At 40.1% G+C, this 12,487-nt stretch overlaps 3 protein-coding genes across 3 annotated transcripts; 1 reads left to right on the top strand and 2 right to left on the bottom strand.

The window, feature by feature from the left end:
• Positions 1–2,214: 2,214 nt before the first annotated feature.
• On the bottom strand, positions 2,215–2,766 carry LOC104808466. The gene has a single exon (XM_010534143.1). It carries the CDS (start codon positions 2,764–2,766, stop codon positions 2,215–2,217), a length of 552 nt encoding a protein of 183 aa, XP_010532445.1.
• Positions 2,767–6,285: 3,519 nt separating this feature from the next.
• Positions 6,286–7,116, bottom strand: LOC104808465. The gene has a single exon (XM_010534142.1). The coding sequence runs from the start codon at positions 7,114–7,116 to the stop codon at positions 6,286–6,288; it is 831 nt and encodes a 276-aa protein (XP_010532444.1).
• A 4,393-nt stretch (positions 7,117–11,509) lies between these two features.
• LOC104808464 (uncharacterized protein At3g43530-like) lies at positions 11,510–12,467 on the top strand (the record flags this gene model as incomplete). The annotated part of the gene is made up of 2 exons (XM_010534141.1): positions 11,510–11,599; positions 11,790–12,467. Coding segments are annotated over exons 1-2 (768 nt in total), but the record flags the coding sequence as incomplete, so codon positions are not given.
• Between the last annotated feature and the right edge of the window lie 20 nt (positions 12,468–12,487).

Below are 12,487 nucleotides of genomic sequence, written 5' to 3'. Positions count from 1 at the left end.
ACGATCAAATCTTCCTTCTTCTTCCCGAAATCCCGTGAACTTCTATTCTTCTCTTCACCAAAAGCTCTCCAAAATTCTGTATCTAAGTGTTCTCTAAGGCTCTCTCATGTTCTAGGACGTGGCTAATGCTTTTTTATAACCCTAGGGCGGCTGCCAAGAGTCCTATTCCCATTAGGATGCTGAAAATCGCGAAACAGGGTTTTTGACTGGATCCGGGCCGATTCCAGGTGGATCCGGACTGGATCCGAATTCCTGGGGTCGAATTCTGCGTTCTGGAATCGGACCGGATCCAGTTGGATCCAGCCCTACACTGCAGTTTTCTAGTCTTCACGAATTCGCTCGTAACTTTCTGTTCCGTTGTCGGATTTACGCGATTTTGGTGTCTACGCGAAGTTCTTGAAGTGCTCTTTCCAATGGTAAAGTCTCGCACGATTTGGACCTCTGTAGAGAAAGTTATTAATGTCGCAACATGAGTACCTTATCCAGACTTCTCCTTTGGCGCTCCAATTAGCTCCTTTTCGAGTCCAATCATCTCCGAAACCTGTAACTCTGCAAAACTAAAGCACAAACAGGTTTTGTATCCTAACAAGCCTAGAATGCCTATGAATGCATGTGATTATCCTATAAAACCTAGACAAACTCTCATCAAAATATAGAGAAGAATAGGAGTTATCAGAAGCAAACTCACACTGGCACCCATATCGCACAATACACGGTCAATCTCAATGTTCCCGATTTTGCAAGGAATCGAGAAACTACCTGGATCCGATCTCTTCCGTGGCAACTCATGCTGTAGAATCGCAGCGCTCACCTCTGTGCTCAAGGATATTGTCTCCTTCCCAATCACCCTCTTCTTAGTCAAGATATCTTTCAAAAATTTTGCATAAGAAGGGATCTGGAGTATCGTCTCATAGAAAGGCATCTTAACCTCTAACTTCCGAAGCATATCAACAAATCTAGACAACTGTGTATCCTCAGTATGCTTCTTCAATCGTGAAGGGAACGGAATGGGTGGTACATAAGGGGGAGGAGCTACATATGGCGGTTCGGCTTCCTCTACATGCACCTTAGGTGTCTCGTGAGCTATGGCTTTCCCTTTCTCTTCAGCAGTGTATCTAGACGTCGTTCCATTTTCTGTGGTAGTAATAGGGACCGTCTCAGGCAGACTCTCTCCACTTATAAGCTGGATGGCATTGACGTGTTCTCGTGGATTCGGTTCGGGCTTTCCAGGAAATGTGCCCTGTTGTCTAGAGGGTTCTCATGCAAGCTGCGCAATCTGCATGTCCACATGCTTCATATGAGCCTTGACTCCATCTAATCTCCTCTCAAAAATGTCTTGCCTGACTTTTATACTCTGTATCTCAGTCTTCAACTCAGTAAATGATGTCTTCTGATCGAGCATTAGATGGGCAAGCATCGTCTTGATGTCCGCTTCAACATTCTAGGGCAACTCTTTTGACTTCGGTGTTGCGTTCCAACATTCAACGTGGGTGAGTTCTGAGGAACCACATAAACGTACCGGTCGACGATTGAATCAGTACGATTATGATGGTGAGGGCTAGTGTGGATACCGGTGGACGAGTGAGTCAATACCACACCTCCGATAGTCTCGAACACATCACACGAGTAATACCGGTTGACGAGCCAGTTAGTATTATTCTGTGACATTGTTGCTTTATTTTAATCGTAAAATAATTTGCTCGTGGAATGTGTGAATTAATTGGTTAGAATCATGTTTTAGATTACTGGTTTAGCACAGTTCTCGATGACAATGAGAACACCGGGTTTAACCCGGGCTACTCACTAAGCAATTGCTTAGCCCTCCGTTGTTGACTTTTTTTCAGATCCCGAGGAGCACGTGTAGCGGTCAGCAAGTCGACGACAATCTATAAGGACTCCCTAATTATGTACGGGTTATGTTAAAATCAATGTTTTATGTGAACTCGGAACTGTATTCCCATGATTGTGGATTGTATTAAAAACGATTCGGAAATGTGTTGTTTTCTTTTCAATTGGTGTTAAAAGAATCGTGCAATTCCGTTGCGTAGTGATAACGTGATATAGTTTTAAATTTCCCGTAAATTTTGTTTGGTACATTTTATTGATTTGGTCCATGTCCCCGAATTCAGAATAAGTTAAATCCAAACCCATACATTAAGCATGTCTTAATAGTTTGTTACTACCGTATGTCGTACATCGGAATGATTTCCTTATTCAAACAAATAAATGGGGGTAGGCATCACGCGCATTTCTGCCTCGGGTTCCCACGTCATATATGAGATTCCTTGGTTGCGCCTTAAGACCTTTACCAACGGCACCTCCTTCGTCCGCCTTCCGATCCAAAATCCGCAATGGCTCATCTCTGAAATGCGTAGCATCTGTAAACTCCAATTCTTGTGGTCGAAGTATGTGAGAAGGATCCGCCACGTACTTTCGCAACATCGACACGTGGAACACATCATGGACGTTACCCAACTCAGGTGGTAACGTGAGACGATATGCCACATCCCCAACCTTGGCTATCACTGGGTATGGTCTGATATATCGCGGCTTCAGCTTCCCGCTTTGTCCGAACCTCACGTGTCCTCGCACGGCCTGGACTCGGAGAAAGGCTAGGTCTCCTACTTCCAATGAGAAGTCACGTCTCCTCCAATCGGCATAGGACTTCTGCCTGTCCTGCGCCGTCTTCAGGTTGAAGCGAATTCTCCGGATCACCTCCGTGGTCTCCTCAACAATCTCTGGTCCGAATTCCCGATGTTCTCCCATTTCCGTCCAGCATAGGGGTGTCTTGCACGACCTACCGTACAACGCCTCGTATGGAGATACTCTGATGCTCACGTGGTGACTGTTGTTGTCCGCAAATTCGCACAACGTCAGATACTTGTCCCATGGAGCTCCCCACTCGAGTACGCATGCTCAGAGCATGCCTTCCAGTGTCTGAATTGTCCGCTCTGATTGGCCATCAGTCTGGGGGTGATACGCCGTACTCAACAGACTGGAAGGACCAGACCCAGAAAACCTCCTCGGACCACCACGTTGAACAACTGGTCCGTACGACCCAAGTCCATGAACCGAACGGACCAGATCCCGAAAACGCACAAGTCCACGAAAACGCGGGCTAACACAACCCACCATTGGTCTGGACGGTCCACTGACATGGACCGAACGGACCAGGCACAATGCGCAAGTATTGGAATTGGATCCGAAGGCCAGACCGGACGGACCGAACGGGTCGGACCGAATGGTCTGAGCCGAAAAAATGGGGGGTGAAAAATGGAACAAGGGTGGATGTGAGGTAAGACGAAGAATTGGAACCCATGAACTAAATTAACATTTGTTAAAAACCGATAGTCAGGATGCGGTGAGAGGTGGGAAATAACCTGAGAGATATTTGTGCGTATGACAGTACCGGTTGAGAGTGAGTCAGTACTGTGTAAGTGGTTGGTGCCAGTACCGGTTGACGAGTGAGTATGTACTGTGCAAATGGTTGGTGCCAGTACCGGTTGAGGAGTGAGTCAGTACTATGCACGAGGTTGAGTCAGTGCCGGTCGACGAGTGAGTCAGCATTGTACGAGACGGTGGTTATGTACTATTTAGTGACACCGGTAGACGAGTGAGTCAGTGTCGCTACTCAGGTCGGTGATTCCGGAGACTCCTATAGTGTACCGGTGGACGAGTGATCAGTACTACTACGTGGGTGAGTTCTGAGGAACCACATAAACGTACCGATCGACGATTGAGTCAGTACGATTATGATGGTGAGGGATAGTGTGGATACCGGTGGACGAGTGAGTCAGTACCACACCTCCGATAGTCTCGAATACATCACACGAGTAATACCGGTTGACGAGCCAGTCAGTATTACTCTGTAACATTGTTGCTTTATTTTAATCGTAAAATAATTTGCTCGTGGAATGCGTAAATTAATTGGTTAGAATCATGTTTTATATTACTGGTTTAGCACAGTTCTCGATGACAATGACAACACCGGGTTTAACCCGGGCTACTCACTAAGCAATTGCTTAGCCCTCCGTTGTTGACTTTTTTTCAGATCCCGAGGAGCACGTATAGCGGTCAGCAAGTCGACGACAATCTATAAGGACTCCCTAATTATGTACGGGTTATGTTAAAATCAATGTTTTATGTGAACTCGGAAGTGTATTCCCAGGATTATGGATTGTATTAAAAACGATTCGGAAATGTGTTGTTTTCTTTTAAATTGGTGTTAAAAGAATTGTGCAATTCCGTTGCATAGTGATAACGTGAAATGGTTTTAAATTTCCCATAAATTTTGTCTGGTACATTTTATTGATTTAGTCCATGTCCCCAAATTCAGAATAACTTAAATCTAAACCCATACATTAAGCATGTCTTAATAGTTTGTTACTACCGTATGTTGCACATCGGAATGATTTCCTTATTCAAACAAATAAATGGGGGTAGGCATCACACGCATTTCTGTCTCGGGTTTCCACGTCATATCTGAGATTCCTTGGTTGCGCCATAAGACCTTTACTTTGTGACAGGTTGGCTGTTCCGATCCAAAATCCGCAACGGCTCATCTCTGAAATGCGTATCATCTGTAAACTCCAATTCTTGTGGTCGAAGTATGTGAGAAGGATCCGCCACGTACTTTCGCAACATCGACACGTGGAACACATCATGGACGTTACCCAACTCAGGTGGTAACGTGAGACGATATGCCACATCCCCAACCTTGGCTATCACTGGGTATGGTCTGATATATCGCGGCTTCAGCTTCCCGCTTTGTCCGAACCTCACGTGTCCTCGCACGGCCTGGACTCGGAGAAAGGCTAGGTCTCCTACTTCCAATGAGAAGTCGCATCTCCTCCGATCGGCATAGGACTTCTGCCTGTCCTGCGCCGTCTTCAGGTTGAAGCGAATTCTTCGGATCACCTCCGTGGTCTCCTCAATATGCGGCCGATATTAATTTAAATGATTTTGATTTTAATTAATAAAATATTTTTTTAGTTTTAAATTGTTTTTTAATGTTTTTTTTGTTTTTTTAAATTTTTTTATTTTTATTTTTTAATTTTAGCAACACAATATTTCGTTGCTATATGCGTTGCTACCGGTATTTTGCAATGCAGTTTATCGTTGCTACAAATGTTGCAAGAAACTTTGCAACGCAATTGCGTTGCAAAGTTACGAATTTTTTACTTATGTGGAACAACTGTTGTAACACTATATGCGTTGCTTTTCGTTGCTATTGCAATTTGCGTTGCTAATCGTTGGAATTGCAACGCAACAGCTGCGTTCCAATTTCGTTGCTAATACCAACAAAATTGTGTTGCAAATGTTACAACGCTGTGGCAACGATACGTTTTCATTGCATGTTGCAACGAAAATCGCTTCGTTGGTATTTCGTTGCTAAATTTGCAACGAAATATTTTGCGTCGCTACATCGTTGCTTGTTGCAACGATTAGCAACGATTTTTCTTTTGCAACGACGAGTTAGCAACGCAAAAAATTTCGTTAGTATTTCGTTGCAAAACGACGTTTGCAACGAAATTTTGCTGTTAGCAGCGCAATAAATTCATTGCAAAAAAAAGTTTTTTTTGTAGTGCTAGCCAAGCGTAGAAGTTTCCCTAAGAACCGTTCCCCATTCGCAGGAATATTAGGCCCTAGTATAGTCGAACCGAGCTTAACCATTGTTTTACCACTCTTATTCTTAGCTCGCTAGACAATAGGCTTCTCGTCCGAGGGTGGCGGCAATCATCACGAGATGAGCTATAAGCCCTATACCACACCTAGATTTTTCGAGGGAAAGAAAGTCGGAAAAAGAAAAGAAAAGAAGCGGGGAAAAAGGGAGAAAACGAAAAAGAAAAGAAAGAAAAAGAAAAGAAAAAAAAAAGAGAAAAAAGAAAAGAAAGCTGTAAAAAAAAAAGAGAAAAAAGTGTGATTGGGGATTGAATACACCGCAAGTTATCATCTGGCCGGAATAGGAGTATGGAGTCACTACAAGTAAGCTGTCAAAAATTACCCAGATTCTGCCAAGTTCGGAGCTGACATAGTTATGTATTAACTTCCAATTCGGGGCCAGATTTTCCATAATCCGCAAAGCCTGAGATTCACCACGAACACGTGTTTCAATTAACCCTCCAAGTAATGGCTTGTGGGATGAGATCAGATCCTTGACTGCTCGCTGCTTTCGTACACCATTGAGGCCGCGTGTATTCCAACAAAAGACTTTCATCTGATTCTTCCAAAAAGATACCAAAACCCAAAAAATCAAAAAAAAATCTCCTGGTAGCTATGTAATCACTACAGAGGGCCATTCCCCTTCCGAGATTTTCCGACCACCGTGAAGTCAGAGGGATCTCGGGAGGCTGAAATAGCTCTACATCGCAGTACTCGCTGTGCTTCAAGAATGAACTGGTCTTCCGAGTCGAAATGAAACTTACGCTGAGAATTCTTAGATGTCTTCTTTGACTGAGCCACAAGTTTAGTTTCTGTCCTTACTGGTAGTATAGTCGGTTGGATTGTTTGCTGTAAAGGGGAATGGGGACATGTAGGTTGTATATCAGGTTGTTGAATCCCTGCATTCATGTCCGCTATTTGAGGATCGCCTGCGTTAGTCGTGTTGGGGGCCAAAGATACAGACGTGGGTAGAGTCGATGTAGAAGCAGATGCCACATCTTTGATTGTGAGCTGACTGTCTACCGTCTTTGGAGTCTCAATGGAAGTCCCTGTTTCGACCACACGTTGTAGGGGCTGGGATTGACGAACCGGGCAGCTTTGGAGCTTGTGACCAAATTCCCCGCAGTTGATGCATTTAGGGGGGATCCAAGGATAAGCGGCATTAACCGTGATTACAGAGCCTTGTTCATCCTCAATTTCTATAGCTTGAGGCAGAATAGCACCTAACTGAACTTCCACTTTGACCTTTGCCTCACCAACACTCAACGGATCTAATCGCATCTTGTCCGTGTGGAGAGGCTCGCTGATGCCCGAAGCTATGTAACTGATTCCTTTCAATGAATATAGTTCCGCTGGAATATTCGTTAGGTTCACCCATATCGGAGCGGACGTCAGGGTAATGGTCCGGAATGTGGCTATCGCTGACCATTCCACGACTGAGAACATTACATCCATCGCCCTCCAAAGACCCACCTCCAAGACCCATTCTTTTGTGGCTAGGCCGGGGATGTGGAACAGGCACGAGGAGTTGTTAATCCTACGGACATGAATTTTTGAACGTCTTCCCCAGATTGGGTTTAATATTTGCAATAGTTTCGATCCTGAAGGCGCTATTCCTAAAAAATTTCCGACGAGGTAACCGGTCCAGTTGCGTGAGGCTTCTAGCAGAACAGAGCTAGGGACTCGAATCCTTGGAGTGCCTTTCTCCGAGATCTATGGGGTTGCGAGTCTGCTGAGGTTCCGAGAGGAAGCTTTCAGTCGTTGTGCCCAGGGATAAGTCTGAGGTGGTGCCTGAGAAGCTGGAACTGGCGATGGAGTAGTAGATCCCGTGGCCCGAGAGGGAGCCCGAGGTAGAGGAGGGAAGTCCTCGGCCGGAAAACCTTGGGTGTGGACAGCCTTGTCCGCCAGAGCCGGAGAACCACTCCCTTTTTTTTTCTTCCCCATTGGCTCCTATGCAACGGCGGTCGGCCCCGCCGTCACGGGATGGAGCTAGGTTTTGCCAATAATCGCCTGTCTCTCTTACTTTCTCGCTCTCAAGCTGGGCCAACGGTTAAATACATGTTATGCGTGCACTCCAACATATAAACATATAATATGTTTACGATCCGTTTTAGAGTGGTATGTATCGACACATAGTTATCTATGGGTTTGGATAAACTTGTGTTGTTAGGTATCATGATGCGGGGTAAGCCCGTAGCAGAGCTACATGGGTATATCACTAAAATATAAATTGCACGCTTAATAATGTACCACAATAAATGTACATCGAATTTAGTTATGGGTATATATACATAGAACGTTACGTATATTATGTTTAAAAACATAAAACCTATATATGTGTAGTTATATATTATAAACATGTTTATTTATAATATTTTATAAACTATGCATCGATTTTATTACGTGGGGAGTTTATACCCATTGGATGTAAAAAATAACTATATAGCACATTGTATCACAACATCTACAATACATCAATATTTAATCATAAAAATGGCCACATCTATAAAAGGCATATAATACACAATATTACATACTATTTATGTGTATATACATATTATCCATATATTACGTTATATTACAATAGTATAAAATGTAGATGGTAACTACGTCATACGTTAATAGTGCGCTAAACCATACCAGTTTTAAAACATCATGTTTGTCCCTTATAACGTATGTTATAAAATTGTATAACTAAGTTTGGTTCATTTACATATGTAATCACTCTAAAACATGTATAATTACGTATATCACATGATGTTTATATACGGGTGCTGATGTTTTGGTACATGCCCTAAACGATCCAACGGTACAAACATGTACCAAATTACGTATATAAAAAGATGTACCCATTTAAATACTATATATGTATACCATTAATGTACCGTTGGATGGTTTAGGAATATAGAATATCTGTGTTATACCCACAATCTGAACAACGTGGAGGAGTCCAATATTTATTCACAGAGCACTCTATAATTGTGCTCACAAGTACAGATATAATAACCCCAATTATCTCCAATACACTAAAGCATGGATTTAGGATATAGTAATGTTACACGGATTAAGATTGCGTCAAAACATCTAAAAGACTACAAACTCTAGACAGATTCAATTTACAAGCATCGCTTACCCATCTTCATGTTTCAATTTAGATCATGTTATAAATAACGTACACTCTAAACGCATGTTATAACGCGATGGATAGGTTTGTGAGTGCATATCAAACTTAGAGTTTGTACCACAAAAAAGCACAACATAATCTTATATCTATAAGATATTACCATAACACAAACATAATACATTTTGATTACCGTTTATAAAATCATCACATATACAATCTGTTACGCATAATTATGTAGTTTTAAGTGTACATTTACAATATACGATGTTTGTATATAATAGTAACAATATATATCATATGATGTGTAAACGTACATGTATAGCCTTGACTTTGGATTGCTACACTTGAATATATGTTAATATTGATAAACATCATTTAGTTTTAAAATACATGTTTTAGAGTGATTACATCTTTATAAAACTAATTAGTTTATACCATATAACACCCGTATAAAACATATATAGATCAAAAACATATATATTTTTTAATGGTACTAGATTATGTATCCACTAATTATTTTGGAGATAATATATACACACTATGCGTCATATAACTCTAAGTTAGTTCTGTAAACATGCGTTAATACCATGGTTATGTATACCCATCTCTATTATACAATATTTGTGTTTTATATAAACTATTTATGGGTATTAATACTCATGCTACAATCGTGTAAATTGTAAATACATGTTTAGAGTGCATGGTTATGATCGCCGGATTTATGCACATAAAATGTACATACCCCGATACGTGGTTTATGTTTTAAAACTATGTTTGTATATCATAGTTAATATGTATTATTTATTTAGCACAATAATATCCATATGGATCCTTATTTATGTAGAGTGTTAAACTTGTGATATACATATAAAAAGGTTTATATAATCTACATCATTGGATATTTTAAACATATGTTTTTGTAATATATAGCCCCCATATATCATCAAATAAAGACATATTATGTACATACCCTATTTATGTGTATATGTAGGACTCCTACATATAAGTAATATCACTCTAAACTGATATGTTTGGCATAGAGATGGTATATACATGTATAAACTATTGTGATAAGTTTGATATGCACCAGCATACATAACGTATGTTTGTATGTACAAAAACATAAATAGTACATAAAAATGAGGTTTTGTCTATATTTACACAAATGCATTTACAATATCAAGTTAGACATGGGGTACCATAAAATGTTTTATGTTATTGTAGTTAACATCTATATTTACACAAACATATTGTAAATCCGTTTTACATAACACGGATTATGGAGTGTTATGTCTAATCGATGACTAAGCGCATAAAACCTCGAGTTATAGAAATCGTATGTAAAACATCGGAGACATAACAATAGTAAATTGTAATATGTTATATGCATTTTACCCATATCTATAAAAATAGTACACATGTAATTCGAGTCCTACATAATTATATAGACATTTTATTTGAAATATATGTATACCACAATATGGATAGATATTATAGTATGATACAATGGACAATAGATATAACTACTGGTTTGACCAACTATATGTAGTATGTAATGCACTCTCAATATAGGAGATCATGATATTGTAGTCTTGTGAACAAGACATCATTACCTATTAAATTTATGTTACGTATTATAATAGGTTTAGTGCATTAAATAGTATGTACATTTTACAATATTTGTAAATATGTCCGTTTGTAATCAATGTTTGATGCACTTGAGCTATATGTTTATATACAATATGATTTAGAAATGTTTGTATTACTAAGACATAAAACCGGTTATAAGTTGTTATATATTACCCACAATTTTAGTTTACAAGTGGCAACTCCCGGTTATGTTAGCCCTATTTTAGCATATTTTATCTAACGCATTAATACCCCTTTATTGCACTCTGTGATTATGTTCAGGCATACATTTATATGGTAACAAATATATGTGCATAATTATTACCCCATTGATATTTATGAGTGCTACATATAGTACCTAAACCTATGTTACGAGTGCATGTATATCTAAACATGCACTCGTAACATAACCGGGAGTTTTTGAACATGTTCGAGGCATAAAGATGACTAAGCGCATAAATATGTTTGGTACTATATAAAAACCATCTATATAAAAAAATTTTAATGCACTAAACCTATGCGGTATGTACACATTTTGAACGCACTTGTCTACATTTTTATACAGTAGAGTTCTTACAGTACATGTCATTATGTTTAATCGTACGATATAAACTTATAAATATTATATGCACATTTTATACATAAATTATTACCAATTGTTTCTATTACCCAAAACACACTGATACTATTTATGTGTAATCATATACTATATGTTTTGCATACAATCGCTATATATGTAATCAAGATGTTTGGTACGATATATGTATATAGATGTAATAAATACCACTCTATCAGCAGTTATTTTAATTGGAAGAATAACAGAAATACCTCTAGTTTGCTACAATGACTTCACGCCATACCCTTCGAAATCCTAGAATTTCAAAAAAAAAAAGGAAAACGAGCAAAAGACATAAAAGACCTTATAAAAAACGATACGTGGCGCAACAGGAAGGGAAGGACGGTTAATCTTCCCCAATCGACACTGTAACTTAGTATTTTTCGAGACAAATTTCGAAATTGCTTCCCTCTCTCTCCCGTTCGAAGAAATCCGGCGAAATCCTATCATTTCTCTCTCGATTCTCAGAAATCAAAACAATGGCTTCAAAATCGAACATAAATGAAAGCAAGACTTCAACTCCCGCTCGCAAATCGGGACGTGGCGGAAGAAAAAACCAGGAACTGAAGGTAAGTTTGAGTTTGATGCGATGCAAGAAATCTGGGTTTTTTGGTTTGAGTTTATGATTTTTAAGTTAATCGTGTGATTTATGGTGGAAAATGGGTTGTTATACTCACCGAAACGGATTTAGGGTTTACCTGGTCACACTGGTCACGTTGGTCACACTGGACTGATTGAGGGTTGATTTCTTCTTTGCAGGTTCCGTTCATATATGATTTTTCAGATATTCAATTCGCACCGAAGATTGAAAGCAAATGCTATTTGAGTCAGACGATAAAAAATCTGAAAGAGGTATTATCTTCTGAGGAGTGGAGGTACTTCAACGAGGATTCACAGTTTCGTCACATATTCCATTTGAAATGTGACGAAAACATGAAGATGTTGCCTGTGTCAGTACTCCTACACCGAACGCTGAAGTTAGAGGAGGAAAAAGGGCAGTTATGGTTTGTTTTAAATGGCGTTCCTATCAGGTATTCTATAACCGAGCACGCCATTATATCAGGATTGAAGTGCAACCAGTATCCGGAAGATTGGGAAGGGCGCAGGAAAAGCGATTTTCGGATAAAGACCTTCGGACCTGGGAAGGTCACGAGGAAAGCAGTTATGGAAAAGTTGCAAAAGAGTAAACACAGTCGGATTGACAGAAAGAGATTGGTGACACTGATGTTGCTATCCGGAGTACTCGACCCCGAGAACAGAAACGATGACTCTATCAACCATGATCTGGTTGATATGGTCGATGAACTTGAGTTATGCGAAGAATTTCCGTGGGGCAGGTACTCATTCGACAAATTGGTAGAACAGTTGCGGAAGATTCTACAAAGTCCTACACCGAAGGGGAGATGGCGCTTGACTGGATTTGTTGTCCCTCTCATGGTGCTTCCTTTCGAATGCAT

The sequence above is a fragment of the Tarenaya hassleriana genome, unplaced genomic scaffold (assembly GCF_000463585.1).
Source record: "Tarenaya hassleriana unplaced genomic scaffold, ASM46358v1 Cleome147, whole genome shotgun sequence".
Lineage (NCBI taxonomy): Eukaryota > Viridiplantae > Streptophyta > Magnoliopsida > Brassicales > Cleomaceae > Tarenaya > Tarenaya hassleriana.
This window is presented reverse-complemented; position numbering and strand designations above follow the sequence as displayed.

Excerpts from the sequence above, each read along its gene's own strand:
- LOC104808465 (XM_010534142.1), bottom strand. The coding sequence starts at position 7,116 with ATGGATGTAATGTTCTCAGTCGTGGAATGGTCAGCGATAGCCACATTC.
- LOC104808466 (XM_010534143.1), bottom strand. The coding sequence starts at position 2,766 with ATGGGAGAACATCGGGAATTCGGACCAGAGATTGTTGAGGAGACCACG.